This window comes from Prionailurus viverrinus, chromosome A3 (genome assembly GCF_022837055.1).
Source record: "Prionailurus viverrinus isolate Anna chromosome A3, UM_Priviv_1.0, whole genome shotgun sequence".
Lineage (NCBI taxonomy): Eukaryota > Metazoa > Chordata > Mammalia > Carnivora > Felidae > Prionailurus > Prionailurus viverrinus.
In genome coordinates this window covers 50,179,269-50,203,970 of record NC_062563.1, presented here as the reverse complement: position 1 = coordinate 50,203,970, position 24,702 = coordinate 50,179,269, and the positions used below count along the sequence as shown (strand labels likewise).

The 24,702-nt window shown below is 48.9% G+C and overlaps 1 protein-coding gene across 3 annotated transcripts in view; it reads right to left on the bottom strand.

Annotated features, from left to right (window-relative positions):
• PYGB (glycogen phosphorylase B) overlaps window positions 1–24,702 on the bottom strand; it is a 60,225-nt gene that overhangs the window by 7,322 nt on the left and 28,201 nt on the right. The window contains exons 3-16 of one of the 3 annotated variants that reach the window (XM_047852014.1): window positions 22,121–22,199; window positions 19,505–19,608; window positions 15,356–15,487; window positions 13,385–13,496; window positions 12,892–12,974; window positions 11,558–11,701; window positions 10,655–10,747; window positions 9,403–9,549; window positions 8,381–8,544; window positions 7,332–7,446; window positions 5,820–5,921; window positions 4,927–5,074; window positions 2,168–2,226; window positions 379–520 (exon numbers count right to left, since the gene is read on the bottom strand). In XM_047852014.1, the coding sequence (XP_047707970.1) occupies window positions 379–520; window positions 2,168–2,226; window positions 4,927–5,074; window positions 5,820–5,921; window positions 7,332–7,446; window positions 8,381–8,544; window positions 9,403–9,549; window positions 10,655–10,747; window positions 11,558–11,701; window positions 12,892–12,974; window positions 13,385–13,496; window positions 15,356–15,487; window positions 19,505–19,608; window positions 22,121–22,199 (1,624 nt within the window). Of the gene's footprint in view, window positions 1–378; window positions 521–2,167; window positions 2,227–4,926; window positions 5,075–5,819; window positions 5,922–7,331; window positions 7,447–8,380; window positions 8,545–9,402; window positions 9,550–10,654; window positions 10,748–11,557; window positions 11,702–12,891; window positions 12,975–13,384; window positions 13,497–15,355; window positions 15,488–18,165; window positions 18,310–19,504; window positions 19,609–22,120; window positions 22,200–24,702 lie in introns of those variants that run through there. The other 2 variants (XM_047852013.1, XM_047852015.1) reach the window with 2 other exon arrangements.

The following is a 24,702-nucleotide window of genomic DNA, read 5'->3' as shown; positions in this document are numbered from 1 at the left end:
GGTGCCAGCCCAGATCACAAGTAGGTAATGCCCTTGAGAGTATATAGGTGGTGACAGCAGACGCGTCCTCTGGGGGTGGGAGAAGGGAGGGAGGAGGCTGCCCTGGAAGCACATCCTGCCAGCAAGAGCAAGCTCTAGGAGCAGGAAAGAAAACTGGGGGCAGAACAAGGAGAAGGAATGAGGTCACAGGAAGAAGTGAGAAAGTACAGAGACAAAGGTTGAGGGTAATTCTCCGCATGTGAAGGGCAGAGAACTTCCCCAAAGCCTTTTACTACTAGAACAAAGTCTCCCTCTGGCTGGGGCGCCTGGTGTCTGGGACCAGCAATGACCACCCATACTGTGCCCAGGCAGGGGCAGGCCTTCCTAACATGGGCCTACCTTTCTCAGCCAAGGACACTCGGTAGTTTTCCAGGAAGATCACTTTAAGCCTGTCGCCCACAACTGGATCGTGGTTGACGACATTGCCGATGGATGTGACCAGCTTGATGATCATCTTGGCCATGTGGTAACCAGGGGCCGCCTGGAGATGGGAGGGGAAATTCAGCATGAACACACCTATGTGCTGGGCAGCACAGGGTCCTCGGAGGGTCTGGCATCATTCCCTGTAACCGGGGCCCCATGCTAGATCACTGAGGTCACACCCAGTTGAGTGGCCCCCCCTCTGTGTCCTGCATGCAGTCTGGCAGACAGCTTCATGACAGAGGAACCTGCTCTCCGTGGGGTGTGATGTCTACCCATGACCCAGCTCTACCAAGCGCCTCTCCTGACAGCTGCCCCAGCCTGTGCTGAAACCTGCCAGCCTCAAACCTGTTCTCCAATTCTAGCCAGCTCTTCAGAAATGAGGATGTGAGAGGAGCAGGACTTTTAGAACCACCAACTTACAGGAAACACAGGGAACTAAGGGGTGTACTGGACATGCCAGACAGATGTGCTCAGAAAAGCCAACCTGGGGAAGACACAAAGCCCAATCTCTGTAACAAATCAGTTGCAGAGAGAGAAGAGAGGTAGGCGTGGGGAAAAACCTACTGATGACAAGATTTAACAGACAGCAAGCAATTACATGGTTAGGCCCTGCCAGGGTCCAGATTCAAACAAACTATTCCAGATATCTGTAACTTTACTATCTACGTGAGAAGATGGTATCATGTGGTGGTGTTCAAAAGGGTCTGTACTTATTGTGGTTTTGGAGGAAAACATCATCGGGAACACGTGTGAAATACTTAGAGGTAAAGCAATTCCAGGTCCAGAACTCATTTGGAATGATCCAGCGGAGTCTGGGATAGGTGTATGGATATTATTACTATTCTTCCTAGTTTTGTCTATGCTGAAAAATTTTAATAATTAGCATTTAAAAAACTGTTTGAAAGCCTGTATCTCTAAGAAATGCACACTGGGATACTAACAAAGGAAATGGCAGGCACTCGGGGAGATGACCATGAGCTGCTGGCTGGGCAGACAGTGCCTGGCCCCGCCTGGTAGGCCCCCATAAAACAACTGTGCTCCACAGTGTCCTCATGTTCTCTGATGACAATATGAGGCTCTTGGGGGAAAGTGGCAGAGGGTGGGGACACCAGCCCTAGAGCACAGAGTATGATGAGAAAACCCATCCATCAATGAGTAATGGCAACATACTGGGACTATGTGACTGAGTATCCAAAAGCATGTGTCACGGTGAATAAAAAATGAAATAAAGCTAGGCTGAGCTCACTCACCATGGGTATACATCTGGCTGATGAAGCAGCCAGCAATCTATGTCCACTCAGCACACGAGTACAGGGAAGTGAGTGGGCAGCATGCTGGGACCTGAGAGCTGGGCACAGGTGTGGAATGGTGGTGGTTGTACAAGGAAAGGCATTGGATGGAGGGCCAACAAGTCCACTGAGGACTTCCCTTGGGGCTAGGACCCCCACTCTCATGTGCTGGGGTCCCATCCAGCTCCCTCTTAATGCTGAGCTGATGGACACTGAACCTACTCAGCCCACAAGCACACCTGGGGAAGCAGGGGGCCTCTGGCATTCCGTGTGTATCCTGGCTCTGAGCCTTTGCAGTCTCCAGTCCACTGCGCAGCTGGCACTCAAGTTGGGACACAGTGGCACTGACAAAAAGCATGGTGGTTTGTGCATTCAGGCTAAATATCAAGCAAGATGCAAAGAGAACATCACCTCACCTTGCCCCCGATCATGACAGTCCTGGGCACAAAGGCCTTGGTTGGGTCCTTCTTTATTCCTGTAGGACAAACAAGAGATTCAGATAAGGCACTGAAGCCAGACATGCCCCTGCTTTGGGACATAGGGTGGTGACCAAAATCCTCAGAGATCAACTCCAAACCAGGGGACATGGCACAGCCACTGGGCCCCCATGTGCCTATTAAGAATTCCACTTACAAAAGGGGGACAAGCCCCCTAGATTCTGCATTTATATCCCATGGTGAGGAAGGAGGCCAGAAACAGACTCTTCCAAAAGGCTCACAGGAAAAGATGCACCTCTGTTTCCAGAACAGCCCAAAGCAGGTGCCTGGCTTGAGTCCAATCAGTCACCAGCTGTCAAGGCCTTTGCACATGATGGGTATATGACAAAGAGGGGACCTTGAGATCATGGTAATGGCACTGTCAGCCCTCAAGGGATGTCAGGCGAGACCCCAAGTTCCCCGCCCCCCTACCTTCACTGTGATAAGAGGTGAGAGGCTATCCCAAAGCTCTCCCACACAGGGGCAGCCAGAGGGTCAAGTTATAACAGTCAGCTCCCCTGCAGCCCCAGCAGACTGAGGGTGTTCTCACCAGGCCCCTGGCTTTCAGTACCAGTGTATATGGGAGGTATTGGAGGATGTCTTCACAGAGGGGTGAGGCAGCCCTACACTGCCTTCACCAGAGGCCAAGAACCAGCCAGAGCAGTGAGAATCGGGGCTGAACTAACTCCAGGTTCTGCCAAGAACATGGCTGTGCCTTAGTTCTGATATCCTCCTGTTTCCAGAAATCAGACAGAACAATAGAGAGAATAGGAAAAAATAAAACAGAAACTACACTTCCACCAAAACTCAGAAAGAGGAAAGAGACACAAAGTCCAGGCCACTGAACAAGTTCTGCCAGTTTACAGGGTGGGTGGGGAATAGGGCTTTGAGCACAGAGGTCTCAGGACCCAGCCTCCTCAGAGGAGCCGTCAGCAGGGCTGGTGTCTGGGGCACAGGAAGGAGGACGGGGGCCAGGAGGGCAGACCTCACCAGCCCCTCTCCTCTAGGAAACCCAAGAGGAAGGTCTGGCATCCTGGGGCAGAGGCCCCCAGGGCAGAAATCAGGGGAGCCAGGGCAGGTGGCCTCCTGAACCAGCCTGGGCTTGGAGAAACAGGAGTCCACGGCTGCACAGAGAGGTGCCCGCAGCTGCCTTGGGGTGCCACAAAGCCCCTTTGGTAGCCCTCGGAGGTGCAGCTTAGGCAAATTTGAACAAACACAATACGTGGCTTTGCTACAGACAAGAAATGAAACCGACATCCCAGTGAGAATACCCAAATCTCCAACCTGTGATGGACGTCAGCTTGGAAGAGTCCACGGAGCTGAAACCAAGACCTCAGGGGGAGGACAGGACATGAAAGTGCACAAAATGAGAACTGGCAGGACACAGGAGTGACAAGAAGCCAAGAGACAGAAAGGCACAAGAGACAGAAGGCAAGACACAGAAAGCACAGCACACACAAAGGATGGAAACAAGAAAAGCAGACAACATAGCAGAGAAGGAAAGACCTTTAGAAAAGTTCAGAGAGCAATGAAGAGACAAGAAGATGATAGGTGGAAGGAACCTAGCACGCACCTCGCTGGAATCCTGGAAGAAGAAAACCAGAATAGCTGCACCTAACAAATGTTTTAAATTCATTTCAAGAAAATTTCTTAGAAATAATACAAAACCACAGTAGATGCATTCAGAATGCCCTGAGCATCAGGGAAAACTGACCCACAACGCTCAGCACCAAGACACAGCCCAGTAAAGTTAGCACAGGTACTCAGGACAGCAATGCCTGTGTGCAGCAATGCACACCAATGCCCCATCCTCCAGACAGTGCAGGACAGACCTGAAAGATGCTTAAGGAAAGAAAGTAAAGCCAGCAATGTTACCTGCAAACCGTCCTCCATGTTCTAAACAAGCAATAATTCAGATCGTGGTCCACAGGAAAGGCTGTAGTGAACCAAAGGGAAATCAAAGCAGGAAGGCAGGGCAGGACGGCTGGTGGTGACAGAAATCAGGCTGGGGACTGGGATGGCACAGCAGAGCATCAAGGCTGTCTGCTGGACCAGGGAGAAACCGTGCGTGCACAGGCAAGGGAGATGGTGAGGTGGAAATGAGCACAGGCCCCCAGCTACCTGCCTGGTAGAATAGCTGCACTCATGGGACGCCACGGAAAGCAGGCCCAGAAGTGGCAGGTCCTGGGAAGTACACAAGACCGTGCAGAGACTAGGACTGCAGGGGGTGGGGGGTAGCTGGCGCATGGGAGGATGTTCTCGAAAGGAGCTTTGCATCTTGAAAAGAATATTTGTGGTTCCTTTGGTTTTCAAAATGAATAGTCACAGCATTAAATTACAAAATTTTAAAATACAAGTTTTTCCTTAAGGCTTTGTTATATTTATAAATCTAAAAAATATCATATTTACTTTTGGGGGTCTTTGATTCATGTTTGCTCTCATAATTGAATGCTGCCTGAACAATTTAAGGTACGTGTATAAATTTAACACATTCTATTTCATTGTTTTAAGTGCACTTTAAGTGTCTCTAATAAGTAAAATATTTCCAAATAAGACAAGTCTAATGACAAACAACTAAATTTGAACTAAAAACTAAAGTAAACATATAGCCCAGCCTTTGAGTTCCATGACGCCACGGAGGACCCACTAGGACTGTGCAGGGCTGCAGCCAGGGCCCTGTGGCCCCCAGGGACACTCACGGTTGTACAGGGTGATGATGTGCAGGCAGTTCAGCAGCTGCCGCTTGTACTCATGGATCCTCTTCACGTGCACGTCAAACATGGAGGAGGGGTTGATTTTCACCTTGTATTCCTTCTCCAGGAATGCAGAGAACTTCAGCTTGTTTTCCTGGGGAGAAAGTACAAAGATGGTCGAACCCCACAAGTCCCCAAGGTCTGACTAGGCTCCAGCTTTCCACTCAGAGCCAAGGGGACATCTCTGTCCCTCCACAAGCCACACAGCAAGGTGGGGACTCTTAGAGGCCACAGCTGAGGGTGGAGACATTTTGAGGAAGGGAGGATGGGGGAATGGGGTGCTGAAGGTGGGCACACTCCAAGAGTCGCAGAAATAAACAGAAAACTAGACCAAAAGGCAAACCTGCAAAAGGATAAGAAAAGCAGAATAAAAGGGAGTCATGAGTGTGGTATAAAGGACACAAATGGGGACAGTCAGGGGGGAGGAGACTCAGGATGAAGGACTATTTCAGGGCCCTAAGACCATGCGGCAGCCCAGCAGAGACACAGGCTCATGAGGGACTGAGTTCTCCATCAAGGCTGCCACCTGTCAGGTTTGGAGGGTTCCAGTGGCCCCGGCCTGTCTGGCTGTGAGGCTGGCTGCCCTGGGGAGAGGCTCTCATGCAGTCAAGCAGCACACCCGTGCATAGACGCCAGGACCAGATAGACTTTTGGAGCACCTCCCAGGAATGAGCTCCTCCTGCAGAACTTGGGGCCACGGCATGCCCGGGCTGCTCTGGGGTCTGCACCCATCTGCCTGCCTGCTCCATGACCTGAGGGCTGAGTGGGATGGATGGACTTGGCGGTCACTGGGCCAGATACCTGGAACACGCAGGAATGCCGCCCCATGCTGGGCCTACCTGCTTGACCTTGGCCACGTCCCTGATGAGTGCCTCATCGTTGACCAATGGCAGCAGCTTCTTCAGTTGGCTCAAGTCAGTCAGGAAACCCTCCCCGATTTTCTGGAGAATCATAAAGGGACACATGCTTGGGGTGCCTGGGTGGCTCAGTCAGTTAAGAGGCCACCTTCAGCTCGGGTCATGATCTTGCAGTTTGTGAGTCTGAGCCCGGCGTCGGGCTCTGTGCTGACAGCCCAGAGCCTGGAGCCTGCTTCTGATTCTGTCTCCCTCTTTCTGCCCCTACCCTACTCACACTCTGTCTCTCTCAAAAATAAATAAAACATTAAAAAAAAGGGGATACATGCCTTCTGCCTATTGTAGGACCTGTCCTCCTGGAGACTGTCCTCCATTTTGTCATCCCCACCTCTGCTTTCCTCCCTGGATCTGCTCTGGCTTGGCTCCAGGCCAGCTTTTCTCTCACAGCCCAGCTCTGGGGAAATACCCCCACACTGTGGCCTCGACCACTCCGGGCAGCCCCGCCCCAGCCTCCCTCTCAGTCCCTGGGCTTGTTCCTGACATTATGTCCCAATCTGGTCAAGCTCAAACATTTACAACAATCCCATGAGCTTCCCTTGTCCCCTTCACAGAAAGACCCCAAACCTGGGGGCCAACCGTGGCCCAGTGGCTCTTCCTGGCCTGGGCCCTGTCTGCCATCCATCCCCAAGGCTCTGCACCTGCCAAGACTGTGAAATAATGGAGCACCTTCCAGTCACTTCCTGGCCCTGAACTCTCTGCACTATAGCAGCGTGGTCAGTCCAAATGTACCTCTCATCAAGTACCCCGCTAAGTCTCCCTGCTGCTAATGTAGGATCAAGAGGAAAACTCCTGGCCTGCAAATGCCCTGGCCACTTCTGAGGCCTGTCCTCCCTCTGCCCGCCTCGCCAGGCACTGAGCCTCACTGGCCTTCCAGCTCCTGGGTGGGCCACGTCCCTCCACCACAGGGCCTTGGAACAGAGATTCACTGCTCCCAACTCCCTCCTTTTAGCCCTTTGGATCTGTCTTGCTCTCCCTTCTCCAGGGATGCCTTCCCTGACACACGCAGCCCAGGCAGGCAATGTCCCTACCACAGACTCTCAGCGGGCACCACCCTACAGCCACCTACTGCACTGTCAAGGCTAGCTGTCACCTGGTGTGCACAAGCACATGAACAATCAGTAACCACTGCATCTCTGCCTCCCAAAACCTCTTCAGTGGGCCTGTGGCTGCTGCTCAACCAGGTAATCCCACCCCAGGCCCTCTTGAAGCCCAGGACCTCACTTCTGAACTCCTGCACAGGCCTCTGGGGCCATTGACTGACTGCCCAGCCCAGCCTAGCACTCCCACATCTGTGTGGCAGCAGGACCCCACCTGGGGTCCCTGGCCAGGAGCCACCACTGGTCAACACACTGGTGATGGGCCTGAGGGCCTTGGGCAACAGATGAGGTGCTAAATGTGCTCACAGCTCTCCGGGGACTCAAAGGCAGCTGGTCTCACCTCCACAATGGTGTCGGCTAGCCCCGGATTACACAGGAGCAGCCACCTTCGGGGTGTGATGCCATTTGTCTTATTCTGGAACTTCTCTGGCTCGAGCTCATAAAAATCCTTAAAGCTAAAACACAGGAAACAGACAAATGTCACAATAAACAAGGTGAGCAAGAGAACATTCAGAAATCCCACTGGAAGATCACTAAGCTCAGTTTTTTTGTTGTTTTCTAAGGAGCACAGAGCAGTCAGCCTTGCTGCCCTCTTTTGAGAACAGTAAGCATGGAGCACATGCTTTTCAAAGCACTGCACAGTTAGTCACATAGCAATAACCACACAGGTAATGGAACCTGGCCATCTTCCACAGTGAATGTGACATTGAAGAGGGTACGGGCTATCATAGAGCTTGAGAACCAGGGTTTAGTTTCCTCATCTGTAAAATGGGGACGCACCTCTCTGAGAGGCTTGCTGTGAGGATCTAAAGACTGTAACACATGAAGTGCTTGGGCTGGTACCAGGAACACAGAAGCCTCCACATAGACAGACCTGGTCTGGGGTCTACCTGGTGCTCACGGAGGTACTCTACATACATGTGGGTCAAGGATGGCAGGAAGGAGTTTCAAAATCATGTCCCACCAAAAGAGGGAGGGAAAACACTGGGAGATCTGACCTAAGAATTCTTCCTTCCTCTTGCTGACGAACCCTGACTCCTCCTGCCCTAACCTGGGACACTCTTGAGCAGGGCACTCCTGGCACCTGGCCAGCAGCAGATGGCTCCAAGACAGAGCATCTGTCTGGACAGACAGAGGACACAAAAAAGAGGAGGTGGCACTGGTGATAACTCAAAGGCTCAACACCCTAACATTGCCCACGGTGTCCTCAGCCACTGAATAACATGCCCTGGGCAGTTCAGACAGTACCTGCGAGGGCAGGAGAGCAAGTGTGGAGCCTGGGCAACATGCCCCAGCCACTGTGTGTATGGCTGCCAACAGTGCCCAGAGGCGAGTCTAGGGTCACGAAGAAGGTACACCCAGGTCAGCGCAAATGCTGGCTCCACTCACACTGACTGCTTCACGATCTCTGAGTGAATCCTCGCCACGCCGTTGACAGCATGGGACCCGATCACACACAGGTGGGCCATGTTAATCCGCTTGCAGTCCCCTTCCTCGATCACAGACATCCTCCGCAGGCGGTCCACATCGCCAGGGAACAGGGAAGCCACGTGCTGTAGCCAAGTCAGAGAGCAGGAGGTGAGCAAGTGGTGAACAGGAAGCCCAGGGGCCCCCATGGGATGTTCTGCCTCCTCCAAGAAAATCCCAAGGTTGCTGCACCCCAGACATGCATTCAAACTCCCTGGATGCACCTCTGAGAGCCCCGGGCATAGCAGGAAGCTCCTCCACACTGCTGCAGCCCAGGGAAAGGCCTGACTGGCCAGAGGACTCGACAGAGCTATTCTGTGGGAGGTGACAGTAGGACCGTGGTGCTAAGATGTGCCATGTGACTTAGAAGGAAAAGACGAGAGTGCTGCCCTGTTGGCCTAGGCAAGGTCTGACCAATTGGGAACGGCTACTTTTTCACCAAAAGGTTAAACAACTGAACAAGCACACATGGATTCTAAGTTCCCCTTTCCCTGTAGCACTCTTCTCTCCATGGGTAACAGAGGAAAGACAAATGCTGCTTTATTTCCAAATCATCCAAATGCTGCTATGGTGTCTCAGGACCAAGGCCTCTGGCATTCCAGGAACAGACTCTTACATTTGAGCCCCACATGGGAATGAGAACATTTCAAAAAGACCTAAATCCACGACTCCCACATACACAGCAGGGGTCTAGGTCTGGGGAAGAGATTTACCCAGCAACGGCCCCTGAACCCCAAAGCCCTCTGCTGGACAGAGGGCTATTCCATGCAAGAAGATACACGTCGCAGGCCAGACAATTCCACATAGAGGACAGGAGGAACCTCCACCTCTTCCAGGTACAGGTGCAGCCCACCACCCCCATCCCCAATCACGACAGGAGGGGTGGTCATCTCGGGGGCAGCATCCCTAAAGCTCCCACCCATACCCACCCCCACCCTGCTCACATCAAGGTGCCTCTGGTTGATGGCGTAGATGATCTCCAGGTGCCGTGGCAGGAGCTTCTCAAACATGGACACAGGCCAGCGCTCCAAGGCCTCAGGTAACACAGTGTGGTTGGTATATGCACATGTCTTCTTTGTGATTTCCCAGGCCTAGAACATTCCAGAACATTCCAAATTGTTTTGTTTAGAAACAATCCGCTTTTCTACCAGATGCTCAGGGAAAAGTCCATCAAAGGTAGATGTTCGGATCCCACTTGAAAGGGGCCCAGGTGGCTACATATCTCTGCCCTCTGGGGCTATCTAGAACCTTCTCAAAACCTACAAGTGAGCCCCATGCCCTTCGCCTTCCCAACGTGACCACGAACATTCTACTTCCTAACATAGTACACACACATAAATGAGTGACGCTTACCTCATCACCTGGCATCACTCACTTTTCTTCTGTGAACCATTTTTTGTTTGTGAACAAAACAGAGCACCAAACAATTTTCTACTTTATTTCCACCAAACTGATCTCACACCCAGTTGGAAACACTGGGAAACTGTGTGGCCTCCCTCCACTGGCCAGGGACAGATGGGACCATGGGGGCACTACCCAGCTCCGCCCAGGAGTGCACCCCAAACCAGAGGGGGCTCTGGGTTCTACAAAATGACATGAAAATTGTTCTAAAGTCTTATAGTTGATTTAAACTAGATCAAGAAAATCTTGCTTTACAAGCATCCAGGACCAAATAAGTTGAGTCAGAAGAACTTATAAAAAATTTAAACAATGTGTTTCTTTACACTTAATACTTCTGTGGTTCTTGCCACAATTCTAAGATGAGAAAATGTACGTGAAAAGCTCTAAGACGTGTCAGAATTTTTTCCCAGTCTTCCATAAAACTGCTCTTCTGTGCCTTTGTGCCACTGCTCCACCTATGGTGTCTTAGTCCCTTGGGAGAAACCCCAGACCTGCTCTTGGAACATCCGCCTCCTCATGGCCCTGCTTCTCAAGGACAATGTCCCTCTGTACTCCCCAGGCCACAGGGGATAGGCCTTCCTCAACATCCTAGGGCCAGCTCAGTACTCACCACTGTTGTTGGGACAGGCTGGAAGGTGAGGGGACACTGTCACCCCTATGTGCCCAGGTCTGCAGGGAACACTATCACCTTATATACCCAGTTGTGACAGGGACAGTGTCACTCCACATGCCCATCAGTGTGGGAACACAGTCACCCCGTGTGCCCAGCCCTGTGCCCTTGTCTTCAGTGCTTACCTTGTCCCAGTCTACTTTCTCCACATCCACCAGTATCCGCATGAGCTCAGGGATGGCAAGGGCTGGGTGGGTGTCATTCAGCTGGATGGCAACCTGCAGTTTACACAGGGTGATCCCCCTCAATCCCCTTGCCTGCATCTGCATGGGTGCAGGTGGTCAGTGTGTGCAGAATCAGGGTCCACAGCCGCCCACCCCTGAGGAGCCTGATCCATAGGGCTGACAGCAGGGAGCCCTATGGCACAGATGCTGAACCTAGCCTGAAAACCAGCCAAGGAGCAGGGAGGACAACAGGGCAGGGTTGGGAAGATGCCATGGGCTGGCTCTGCAGTAGGACCCTTGGCACCCCACCGAGGCTCTTCTGCTCTCCACAGCTCCCCCTGACCCAGAATGTTCCTCTCACCGAGGATATGTTGGCTTTGTTTAAAATCACTAAACCCAGCCAGGGGCGCCTGGGTGGCACAGTCGGTTAAGCGTCCGACTTCAGCCAGGTCACGATCTCGCGGTCCGTGAGTTCGAGCCCCGCGTCGGGCTCTGGGCTGATGGCTCAGAGCCTGGAGCCTGTTTCCCATTCTGTGTCTGCCTCTCTCTCTGCCCCTCTCCCGTTCATGCTCTGTCTCTCTCTGTCCCAAAAATAAATAAACGTTGAAAAAAAAAATTAAAAAAAAAAAATCACTAAACCCAGCCCATCAAATGCATCACGCTTTGCCACGGGAACCTTTTACAGTGTCCTTTGCTGCTCCTAAGGACACCTAGTGTGGCCCTGGTCAGAGAGGAGGGGGCCTGGCCCCTGATGACAAGGAAATGAGGGGGGCTGCTGTCCTCTCCTCATCCACGCCCAGCCTTGAGATAGAAATCAAGCCTGGGAATGTCCTGTCCTTCTGCACAAGACCCATCAACACCCACCTTGTCTGGGAATGTCTCAAAACAGGTTCTCACTGGGTCCCGGCAGCCAAACTTGGAGGACTTAAAGCGGCGAATGATGTCCTGAAGGGTAGCAGCCACCACAAAGTACTCCTGCTTCAGGCGCAGTTCCTTCCCCTCGAAGAACTGTGGACACAGGACAGCGCTGGCACCAACAACAGCCACCAGGGCCACCACAGGTCCTCAGGGATACCCCCACCCCCACCCCAGGGCTCAAGAAGGGCACGAGGCTGGGAGGCCCTGCTCCAGGGACCATAGAGACCCATGTGTGCATGAGAGGACGAGAGCCCTTGAGTGTCAGCATGGTGCTGACACCTCCATCACCACCATCCCAGGGCCCAAGGTCAGGTAACCTGCAGCTCAGGGGCACAAGCAGAAGGTCTAGATGGCCTGACCTGTGTGTGATCTTCAGATAGGGAAGCAGCCAGCAAATGGTCACGGTGCCCTGTGTGAGGACACCAGGCATGCAGGTCTCGTTCCTTAACAGCCAGAGCCACTCAGAAGCACAAGCTCCAAAGTGTCAGTGTCCTAAAAATGCCTTGTACCTGAAGCTTTAGAATCTGCTTAAAATCTTGGCAGGGGAAGGGGGAATGGGGTATGTTTGGTTGTGAGCCTTTCAACACCAATTCCGTTTGCTACTAATGTGCACCTGTTACTCTGATAAAACAAAGAACACACAACCCACTAACAAAGGCAAATTCTAAGGGCTCTTGTCTGGCAACAACAAAGCCACCAGACACTAAACTCAGTAGCAATCACTGGGGACTGTGATTGTTACTTCATCTAGTGGGTGGTGGCACATAATTAAAGCTTTTCGAACCATGACTGGCGTATGTCTCAAGGCATCACTGAAAAGCAGGGACTGCTATTCCCATTTGAGAAATAGCTCATCCAACTCCTGGGGAAGTGGCATCACGTGCCAGAAGAGCAGAAACTGACTGGACGTGAGGTCTGACGAGTTCCCACATCCCCCACACGTTGCTCTGCATACGGTCTTGCACAGAGTCAGCTCAGAGCCAGCCTCAGGGGCAGCCGGGTACACAGCAGTATAGACATGTGAGGCAAGGCCAAGAACCTCCTGCTGTATCCTCTTAGGGAGAGAGCAAAGGGGAGATGCTAACAGGCACACTTGGACTTGTGGGGCTTTGTCAAGCATGCTGTGGTGCCCTCACTCCGAGGAGCCACACAGGGCTGCTAGTAGCTACTTACGTGGTCTCACCTGATGAATGGGAGGCCAGCAAATAGGTCCTTCTAGACAGCCCCAGCCCCTAGCACACTTTCCTAGCAGAAGAGAAGCAACCACATGAGATACTCACATTATCATTTGGATACAGGACTCTGGAGATGTTCTCGGCCAGGTTCCTGTCCAGGACCGCCTCGATGTAGCCTCCCACATTAACTAGGGGCAGAAACAGTGAGGTCAGAACCCACATCCCTTCCCTTGACTCCTCATGTGCCCTTTCCCTGAAGGTCCTCCCTCACTTCCCTGAACTGCGTGAGGGACGTTCCTGCACAGAAGATGCTCCCAGAGCCATGGTTTCACTCTGCCCCAGGCCCAACCTGTATCCCCCACACATCCTGCAGAGCCCTAGGCCCCTTGGTCTTTCCTGAGGGCACAGGGTTCCATGAGCAGTGGCTTTGCTGGTGGGCTCTCCCTGGGAAGCCCTGGTGCTCTGAGGACACTGCCCTCTGGCCTCCACATTGAGAGTCCTGTGCTTTGCACAGCAGTGATAGTGCAGACAAGACAAGAGCTTCACGGGGTGAGTTTGGGAGAAGCCATCCAACAGAAATAAGAGGGTCAGAACGCACAGTCATGGAGCTTGAAGTCATTGGGTGCCTTGGCAGACCACAGCCTCATGGTGTTGACGGTGTTGTTCCTGTAGCCCGGCACAGGGGTGTCGTAGGGCATAGCCAGCACCACCTGGCCGAGAGATGGTCAGATCCAGTCAGCTAGCAACACAGTCCCCAGTCCCAGGCCTTCTCACCCCAGCAGCAGCATTCTGCTCCCCGTTGGTGGCCAACCTGCTTGCCCTCTGGCTTTTCTCCTTGTGCCCCAAATCCCTGCAACCTGCCCTGTGCCAAGCCTGCAGGCCTCCCCAACTAAGACCACCTGTGATGGCTCTGCAGTAAGGCCCTGACCACACTCCTGAGGTCATTCTGTCTTCTCTAGCTTCTCCTCCTTCCACACTGGCATTGATTTAAGAATTCTTCCCACTCAGATCTTCAAGGAGCCACTGTGTCAACCTCACTCACACTCTGTTAGCAGTCATGACTCCAGTGTCCTTGTCCTCTCTCTGCCCTCCTTCCTCTTCTCACTCGACCCACTTGTGTAGTTTCATGACCCAAACTAACTTCTCCACAGAGGACTTCTATTTCTGACTTCCATTTTCCAATGCCTGCAAAAGGCTCCTCCTGTTGGGAAACTTGACCTCTAACCCTCAGAGAAACCAAACCAGCCCACACTCCACTCACAACAGAAAATGCAGGGCCTGCTCTCTACCCACAGAACCTGCCAAGCTCCTCCCACGCCCGATTCCAGTCTGTCCACAAGTATCTGCTTTACTCTTGTCAAGCACAGGAAGACACACACCAGCCTCAAGGTCACTTCCAACCCTCAGATCCTCTGATGAGGTTTCTCACATTCAGGTACGCTCACGGGGGCTCATACAAGTTCAACTATGTGGCTTTACGAGATGAAAGTGGCTCTGACAGCCAAAAGGACCGTGTTGATAGCATCACTAGAGCCTTAGAATCACTTTTCCTTTCCCCTCTACCCTCACCCCTGCTCCCTACTCCCCTGCCCCCCAAGGCCCTATCCAAGCCAGTGACAAGCCCTACAAAGCATCCCTAACAGCCCAGGGCTGATAGAAATGCCCCAATGGTCTCTATGCCTCCCTACATACATGACATGCTCATCTTCTACAAGCGCATGCAATCAGATAACTGATCTTATTCTCTCCTCTTTTGAATTAAATACAACTTATTATGGCATTTCAGGCCTCCATAACATGGCTCCAGCCAACCCTAGCCCATGCACTCCTTAAAACTTATGCTGCAGAAAATCTGGATGACTCACTTTTGCATGCTTGGGACTTCTCCAGTCTCCTGGGCTCATTGCCCCACATCTAGATGGCTGAGCCTTGCTCATTACAGCTACCCCCTCACAAAAGCTCTCCTGCTACCTCTCTCAGTCCCTTAGCTGAAACCACTCAGATGTGCACTGTCCACCATCCCAGAGCCTGGACTGGACTCTCCATGTTCTTGCCCTGGTTCCCTCATCAGTGCCTGTGCCCTGTGCTGGGACATCCATCTAGACCACCACATGCCCAGGACTCTGATAGCTCAGTAATGGTGGGCAGCACCCAGGAGACACTACTGAGGCCTGTGGTGTGTGGTGACTGTGGTGAATGCATGCATCAAGCACCTGCTGTCTAGAGATGCTGGGGACTATCCATGTCCCTCCAGGGATTAACACCCTGCCCCTGTCACAACACTGTCCTGCTAGCCATTCAATGACTGCTAGTCTGAACCCCAACACAAGCCCCTATTAAACTGCAAAGACAGTGGCTTCACACTGAGTGTTTTCCACTGTCTGGGCAGCCCTGACAATGTGTAAGAATTGAGTGTATGAGAACAAAACCTCCCAGGCAGTCACCTTGGGTCAGGTCCTCTGGGGAAACAGCACACCTCCCACTCCCAAAGGGAATGAGGAGTGATGACAAAATGTGGCAGCCAGCTCACTCAGCCCCACACTTCCCTGGGGATGCCCAGGGTGGATACCTGAGTGTCCAGCCACCTGACACCCTCAGGGGTGTGCTCCACTCTCCCGTAGAAGTGCACAGGAAGCATGTATTCGGGCCGGGCTTTCTCCCAGGGGTTGCCATAGCGCAGCCAGTCATCTGCCTCCTCCACCTGGAAAGGGGCCGGTGGTAAGGTCAGCTCTCTCAGGTGGCAGTGGGGAGACAGTCATGGGCGCAGGGCCACCCCTTTCCACTTCCCACAATGACCATGCTGTTGAGATACCGATGCCATCCAGCACTGAAATAAACTATAGCCTATTTACAAGGCAAAGATGTCCAGTTCCAGTCAAGGCCTCGTGTTTGAAAATTAACATGTCGTCCTATTAAAGAAATAAACTCAGATAAAATTCAGAAGAATGCATTAAAGTAAAAAGACATTAAGAACAACCTGAATTCAGCAAAAAAAAAGGATAAAGTTCTGCTGCGTACTACAACATGGATAAACCCTGCAAAGACGCTGAGTCAAAGAGGCCCATGTAGTGTATGGCTCCATTCATAGGAAATGTCTAGAACAGCCAAATGCATAGAGACACCAGATAGATTAATGGTTGTCAGGTGCTAGTGTGTGACGGCAAATCCATGCTGGATTTCTTTTTGAGGTGATGAAAACGTTCTGGAAATAGATAGTGGTGATGGCTGCCCAACTTTGTAAATATATTAAAAAAACACTTGATAACTAAATAAAGCTGTTATAGTAAAAAAAAAAAATCACTAGAAGTCCACCACTTTGAAAATGACACCACAAATTCACAGGTGCCAGGGGCCAGGCTGCCTTTGTAGCACGAATGTCTGGACACACACAACTAGAAGACATTGCTTTTGTGCTAGGCCTTCCTTGAAGCAGCTAATTTTCCAAAAACTGCACTTAGTGGTATCCAAAATCAGTAAATACACAAAAAAGAATCCCACCAATAAAACTAAAAGTAGCCCCACAGAGTCTAATAATCCTTGAGTAGAAGCATTCGGAATAAACTAATTTGGCAGGCAATGTATAAAGAATTATAAATATAAATTAAATAAGTGAGTCTTTCTTCTTCAAATTTAACAAATAACCCCAGGTATAGGCATAACTCAGAGATATTGCAGATTTGGCTCCAGACTGCCACAATAAAGCCAATTTAGCAAAAGAGAGTCAAATGAATTTTTTGGTTTCCCAGTGCATATGAAAGTTTTGTTTATGCTATACTGTAGTCTATTAAGTGTGCAACAGCATTATGTCTTAAAAAACAATGTGCCCAGGGGCACCTGGGTGGTTCAGTCAAGTTGAGCATCTGACTCTTGATCTTGGCTCAGGTCATGATCTCACAGTTGTGAGATCAAGCCCCATGTGGGGGCTCTGCGCTGGGCATGCAGCCTGCTTGGGATTCTCTCTCTCCCTCTCCCACTCATTTGTACATGCTCTCTCCCCCCAAAATTTAATTAATTATTAAAAAAACAATGTACATACCTAATTTTAAAATATTGCTAAAAAATGCTAACCATCATCTGAGCTTTCAGCAAGTTTTAATCACTGATCACAGATCACCAGAACAATATAATAAAGTCTGCAACATTGTGAGAATTACCAAAATGACAAAGTGAGCAAATACTGTTGAAAATATGGGGCCAACAAACTTGCTTGATGCAGAGTTGCCACACCTTTCAATTTATAAAATATGCATTATGTGTGAAGCGCAATAAACCCAAGTGCAACAGAATAAGGTGTGCCTGTATGTTACTTTGAGGGTTTTCAAAAATTTTTATTTGTTTGTCTTTTTTTTTTTTTTTAACTAAGCCCTGTACCCAATGTGGGGCTTGAGCTCAGGATCCCAAGATCAAAGAGTCGCACACTCTACTAACTGAGCCAGCCAGGTGCTCTGGGTTTTTTTCTTAATGGTTCCTACACAGAAGTAAAAGAAGAATATTTGGTTGCAGTTTTAGGGAGGTGACACAGCTGATGTTATTGCCTGAATATGTGTCTCTCCATAGTACTTCTGGCTGGGCTTTTCTGTCTGGTGCAGGTAGCTATTCATCATGGGACCAGTCCTGCCTTTTGATCTGGTGCCATGTCTGTACATTAGTGAAATTCTCCAACACCAAAGCCTGGTCATCTCCTGTAACGTAATTCCATGAGTTGTTTGCAGAAGCAGCATCTCCTCAAGTACAAGAGGCAGGAGGGTGTCTTCTCCAGACCCCTCTCCCTGCCCCACAGCCAACAACACTGCTGTCTGACCACTGCCCACATTTAATTATGCTACAGCTAAACTCCATTAAAAACTGACTGGCTCTCATGAAAACAGGGTGAGAGGAGGGTGAGTTTATGATTCACCTATCATCCCACAACTGTCTTTAAATTGTTTTGGAAGATGGCAGTAATATACAGAAATAGAACACCAGAAGAAAGAAATGTCTGTGGTCAAACAAAAAAACAACACAAAAAACCTTTCTGCCTTTAACCATAACACCAAGTAGGTAAGGAGGGGCCTCAGAGTTTCTGTCTTATGAAAGCACATTGCATCGACTGTAAGGAGCTGGAATGGGTTAAAGGACACAGGGGTACAAGGGATGGGGTGCCTCTGACAGACACACACACATAAGGAACTGTGCATGAAACTACCTATAATGTACCAGGAGGAAGAGTGGAGTTCTCTTTAAGGCTGGAGAGAGTACTTCTACAAATTAAGCAATAGATACAAATCTGTTTTAAGTTTTCTTTTACTGTTAGCCATACTTTTCTTTGCCAACTTTTTATTATGAGTGCTTTCAAACATAAAGAAGTGTTAAAAGAATTGGCAGTGAACACCCACGCACCTTCCACTTAGGTTCCATAATTGTTAACATGTTGCTATACTTGATTTATCACATATCCTCCATCCATCGACCCATTAATTTCTTGATGCATTTCAAAGTCAGTTGCAGACATCTGTACACTTCTCCACGAACACTTCAGCATGCACCTCATTAAGTACAGTTCACCCTGTGTTTATTTTTTAGGTTAATATATAGACAGCAAAATGTGTAAACCTTAAGGATACTCTTGAGGAGTTCTGTCAATTGCACGTACCTGTGACCCAGCCTCATCAAGATATAGGAGCTTTCCATCACCCCAGGCATCCATCTGTTTATATTCTATACTATTCTCCTGTTACAAACCTTTAATCCCAACCACAGCCCTGCTTTGTCTGTCATTTTTAGGAGCCAAATTATATTACATAAACTATTTTCTAATCAAGTGGAATAGCCATACCTTCGATTTTAAAGTCTTTTTTTTTTAAGTTTATTTATTTATTTTGAGAGAGAGAGAGAGAGAGAGACAGCATGCACATGAATGCATGAGCAGGGGAGGGGCAGAGAGAGGGAGAGAGAGAATCCCAAGCAGGCTCTGTGCTGTCGGCACAGAGCCCCACTTGGGGCTTGAACTCACAAACTGTGAGATCATGACCTGAGCCAAGACCAAGAGCTGGATGCTTAACAAACTGAGCCACCCAGGTGCCCCCATTTTAAAGTTTTGAATGAGGGGAAATGACCCTCTTGCCCAGTGTAGGACATTGAGGTTGCACTGTGAGGTTATATTCTTTCCACCAATGTGTTCTTGGCCACCTCACTTAGCTATGGTTTGATATTTCAGGATCTAAGCCCACTCTTCCTCAAGGCACTTTGCTTTGCAGAGGCTGGCACAGGACACAGTCCCCTCAGTGGTGTCGGGGAGTGAAGGCAGAAGGTGGAAACAAAACCTACAATAACTCTTCTTCTAACTACTCCATGTCAATTGTCCCACTGAGGGTAAACCAGAGAGGGCCACCTCTGTTCCATGCTGAGGTACAACAGGGAACCAGCAGGCAGCACCTAGCAACACCTGTAAGGCCAGTTAGGCCCTGGGTCCCACCCAGTAGGCTTCCCAGGCTCACACAGAAGCTGTGTGTGATGAGCTCACACAGAAGATGGGCCTCTGGCAGCCCACATAGAGCTCTAAGGGAAGCACGAAGCTCACAGGATACCCCCGACCTATCCCACCTCTGCCTTGCCCAGGACAGGCAGACAATCTCTCCAGGAAGGAATTTAGCATATAAAAAACTGAACTGAAAGTACCTGTTTGTTTTCTTCTGCACATGAGAGGTGGAAACAGGTGAAAGAACTGAGTTTCACCCACCTGCCAGCCGTTGACAATCTTCTGGTTAAAAATCCCAAACTCATAGCGGATTCCATAGCCATATGCTGCCAGGCCCAATGTGGCCATTGAGTCAAGGAAGCAGGCTGAAAATTCCAAACACAAAGAACTTCTTGGAATCAAAGATAATTAGCAGTTTTGAGGCCCACTGGAAGCAAGGCCCAGACACCCATGTTAAGTAGGTACTGGGACACTGGCCTCTGGATGCCAGACAGCGATTCAGTGGTAACCTGTCAGCTTCAGATTTCATGAAAGTAAAACTGAGCCCTCCCTCAATCCCTTCACCTTGAGAGCCATGGTCTGAGCCAAGAGGGTGTTAGTGTGGGGGCTGTGGGGAGATGGGAAGGGCAGAAGTGAAGAACCCCAGAGAGTCTCATCTAACTTGGCACACCTTTCAACACAAAGTCCCCTCACTGCTACCTTTGTCTTAGCTCATACAGGCTGAAGGCCTCCCCACCCCTGCACCTTCTACTTGTCCATGCTGTTTGGACAGTGGGGTAACACCACGAACTAGCTCTACACGCTAGTGAAGGAGGCACGGGGATGGGGCTGGGAATGGACATTTTACCATAAAAGAACTCAAACACCCAAGGCCCCTGGAACGTGGCTGGAGCAGCACATCAACCTAATAAGCCTTTGTTCCAATGAAAATGTCTTGAAAAAGACCAGTGTTTTAAATAAAGATCCAGAAGACAGTCTTATTAAACTTCTGGATTAAAAAGGAAAAAAAGTCCACAAGAAACATCAGTAAATAAAATACTTGTTCAATTCACCAAGTATGCCCAGACCCCTGTTACTAGACCCTGTGCTGAGGGTTAGGAATAAGAGGATCCACAAATGTAAGATCTGGAATCTTGTTCTGAAGAAAGCATTCTCTCAGGAGGGCCACAGGACACATCAAGTTACAGCAGGCTGGGGGCTACCCACATCTGCACAGGTAAGAGGAGTCCATGGAAACAGGGCCCCAGAGGAGGTCACACCAGTCCATGGGCAAGGCCAGTGGCACCGCACAAGTGGCAGGAAAAGTGACTAGGAAGGCAATAGGAACCAGACTATGGAAGGCCTGCAGATGCCCTGAACCCCTGAAGGGAGCAGATTGTGTTACAGCAGGGATGGGACTGTCCTGCCTGACAGCCACCAGCCTTAGGGTAGGAGGGGAGTTTAGGCAGCTACCTGAGCTGTGAAGGAGACCGAAGGGTCTGGAGCCTCCTGGGCTTGGAGAAACAGGTGCTGTTTTTACTGACTGGGAAGATGGCTATAATCAACAGAATGCTATCGAGGCTAAAGGGAGCCGCAGGGGACTGATGACCCAGGAGCTCCCTCAGGGCTACGTGCTGCCCTCTGGCTGGGATGCCATGATCGGGTCTGTGTGGAAAGTAAGCTACAGCTTATTGTCTGGGATGATTTCACTGCCATAAACTAAGACAGAGCCCTGCATCTGAGAGCAGTAGGTGACACACAAGCTTTTCACATCAACAGGTGGAGGTGGGGCAGGCCTTGCAAACTGTTTCCTTATATAAATCCATGTACTGTTTTGTTTGGGAGAAATATATGCTGCATTTATAATTTCTGAAGAATTTAACTTAACATTTGAAAACAAAGGCACATGCACAAGCTCAGATAAACTTTAGGGTGTTTGATCCCTTTAGAAAATGACAACTTCCCAGAGGGGCAGTAATGCAAAGTGGTAGGGGCCTGAGCCCACCCTCCCATATCCCCCACACACAAGGGCAGCACAAAACTTATTTCTGTTCCAGAAACATTGTGCCCAAGAGCCTTGAAGCACACAGCAAAATCAAATCTCACTGTGACAGCTATTTCCACTTCTAAGTTCTGGCTTTTTTTTTTAAGTTTACTTACTTTTTTTTTTAGTAATCTCTACACTCAATGTGGGACTCAAACTCACAACCCTGAGATTAAGAGTGGCTTGCTCTTCTGACTTAGTCAGGTGCCCCTCCACTTCTAAGTTCTTCATTCAGCTCCCTCTGCCCTAAAAAAGCTACCAAAAAAAAACCCCCAAAAAACAAAAAACAAAACAAAACAAAACAAACACCTCAAACAGGAAAAACAAGGCTGGATATACTGTCAAACAGAATGGCCCAAGGGAGCAATATCCTGAAAGGAATGACTCTGCTATTTCCAGGCAATCTGTTTACTACAGTAAAGCAGGAATAGCATACCTACATTCATAAGTCATGTGTGTGTATATGTGTACATGTGTATGTGAATGTATGTGTGTGCACACATGCATATATGTATGTGTATATGTGTACACATATGTGTCTATCCATCTTTCTCCCAATTACTGGCTGCGGAAAGTGGTCAGTATACTGGAAACCCCCTCCCAGGGTCAGCTACCCAAAAACCAGCAAGCCTGGTTTTCATGATAATTAGGAAGTATCCCTTGTATAAAGGAAAAACATAATATTTTGCATTTTTTTCAATGTGGATGAAACACACTCTCCCATCCACTCAGAGGGGCCAATCTACACTGACAGACTGCTGTTCAGAGCACGGCTGACCTCTGCCTCGCCATGTGAGCAGTGGCCAGGGCATTACACCAGGAGAGACTGTGCACCAGCCAGGTGCCGGGTTTACCTGCCAGCCTCCCCAGGCCTCCATTCCCAAGGCCGGCGTCCTCTTCTATTTCCTCCAGTTCTTCCAAGTCCAGCCCCAGCTGTGAATAAAAACAAGGGCAATGTTTTAGTATTACTTAGTGTCTATCTTCCTCACACAACAGGAGGAAAGATATTAAATCTTGTGAGTTTCTATCAATCAAAGGTTAAAAAAGTCTGCTTTTAGACTTGAAAATCCAATGTTAAAATCTGGTATTTATGAAAATGAAAGTTTCCAGTATCTCAAAAGCTGCCAAACTACTTGAGAGTTAATAATCAGGGGAGCCTGGGTAGTTCAGTTGGTTAAGCCTCCCATTCTTGGTTTCGGCTCAGGTCATGATCTCACAGTTCGTGAGTTCAAGCCCTGTGTCTGGCTCTGAGCTGACAGCATGGAGACTGCTTGGGATTCTCTCTCTCTCCCTTGCTCTCTGACCCTCCCCCACCTCTCAAATTAAATAAACTTAAAAAAAAAGAAAGAATAAATAATCCAAATGAGACATGGTTTAACATCCAAAGATATTGCCAGGTTATTAACCTACGTATAGTGAACAGATTATAACATGTAGCCTAACACCAAAATTAGTGGTTTCAATAATTCTTTAATTGCATATGGTTTAATGATATTTATGTAACTTATTTATTTATTTACTAATTATTTAACTGCTTAGATATATTATTCGCCTCTTGGATGTGGCCTCTTCTCTAGCTGTGGAGAATCTGTTCTGCCAGTCTTCAGGTCGTTTTCTGGGTTATTTATGCTGATGTGGTTATTAGGTAGGTGTGTCTGTGAGATGACGTGAGCCTAGGCTCCTCCTACCCTGCCATCTTCTTCGGATGTTCTATGTGACATCTTTTTTTTTTTTTTAAATGAAATTTATTGACAAATTGGTTTCCATACAACACCCAGTGCTCATCCCAAAAGGTGCCCTCCTCAATACCCATCACCCACCCTCTCCTCCCTCCCACCCCCCATCAACCCTCAGTTTGTTCTCAGTTTTAACAGTCTCTTATGCTTTGGCTCTCTCCCATTCTAACCTCTTTTTTTTTTTTCCTTCCCCTCCCCCATGGGTTCCTGTTAAGTTTCTCAGGATCCACATAAGAGTGAAACCATATGGTATCTGTCTTTCTCTGTATGGCTTATTTCACTTAGCATCACACTCTCCAGTTCCATCCACGTTGCTACAAAAGGCCATATTTCATTTTTTCTCATTGCCACGTAATATTCCATTGTGTATATAAACCACAATTTCTTTATCCATTCATCAGTTGATGGACATTTAGGCTCTTTCCATAATTTGGCTATTGTTGAGAGTGCTGCTATGAACATTGGGGTACAAGTGCCCCTATGCATCAGTACTCCTGTATCCCTTGGATAAATTCCTAGCAGTGCTATTGCTGGGTCATAGGGTAGGTCTATTTTTAATTTTCTGAGGAACCTCCACATTGCTTTCCAGAGCGGCTGCACCAATTTGCATTCCCACCAACAGTGTAAGAGGGTTCCCGTTTCTCCACATCCTCTCCAGCATCTATAGTCTCCTGATTTGTTCATTTTGGCCACTCTGACTGGCGTGAGGTGATACCTGAGTGTGGTTTTGATTTGTATTTCCCTGATAAGGAGCGACGCTGAACATCTTTTCATGTGCCTGTTGGCCATCCAGATGTCTTCTTTAGAGAAGTGTCTATTCATGTTTTCTGCCCATTTCTTCACTGGGTTATTTGTTTTTCGGGTGTGGAGTTTGGTGAGCTCTTTATAGATTTTGGATACTAGCCCTTTGTCCGATATGTCATTTGCGAATATCTTTTCCCATTCCGTTGGTTGCCTTTTAGTTTTGTTGGTTGTTTCCTTTGCTGTGCAGAAGCTTTTTATCTTCATAAGGTCCCAGTAATTCACTTTTGCTTTTAATTCCCTTGCCTTTGGGGATGTGTCGAGTAAGAGATTGCTACGGCTGAGGTCAGAGAGGTCTTTTCCTGCTTTCTCCTCTAAGGTTTTGATGGTTTCCTGTCTCACATTTAGGTCCTTTATCCATTTTGAGTTTATTTTTGTGAATGGTGTGAGAAAGTGGTCTAGTTTCAACCTTCTGCATGTTGCTGTCCAGTTCTCCCAGCACCATTTGTTAAAGAGGCTGTCTTTTTTCCATTGGATGTTCTTTCCTGCTTTGTCAAAGATGAGTTGGCCATATGTTTGTGGGTCTAGTTCTGGGGTTTCTATTCTATTCCATTGGTCTATGTGTCTGTTTTTGTGCCATGTGACATCTTTTTAAACCAACACCTAAAACTACCTTTCCTGTGGCATCCCAACTACATTTGTGCAATCTTGTGAAATATGTATACAATGTTAAAAATCAGAAAATAACAAAGTCACAACTTCTTCACCTGACTTGAAACCTTTCCAGAATGCATACCTGAAGGTTCTGCCTATCAGTTATGATAGATGGATAATTGTTCCATTAATCTGGCTTTAGTATGTTAAACTTCACAAATGGCTCTCATTAATTATCTTGATGAGTGGTTTTTAAACTTTTTGGTTTCAGGAAGACCCCCAAGAGCTATTCTTTATTGAAATTA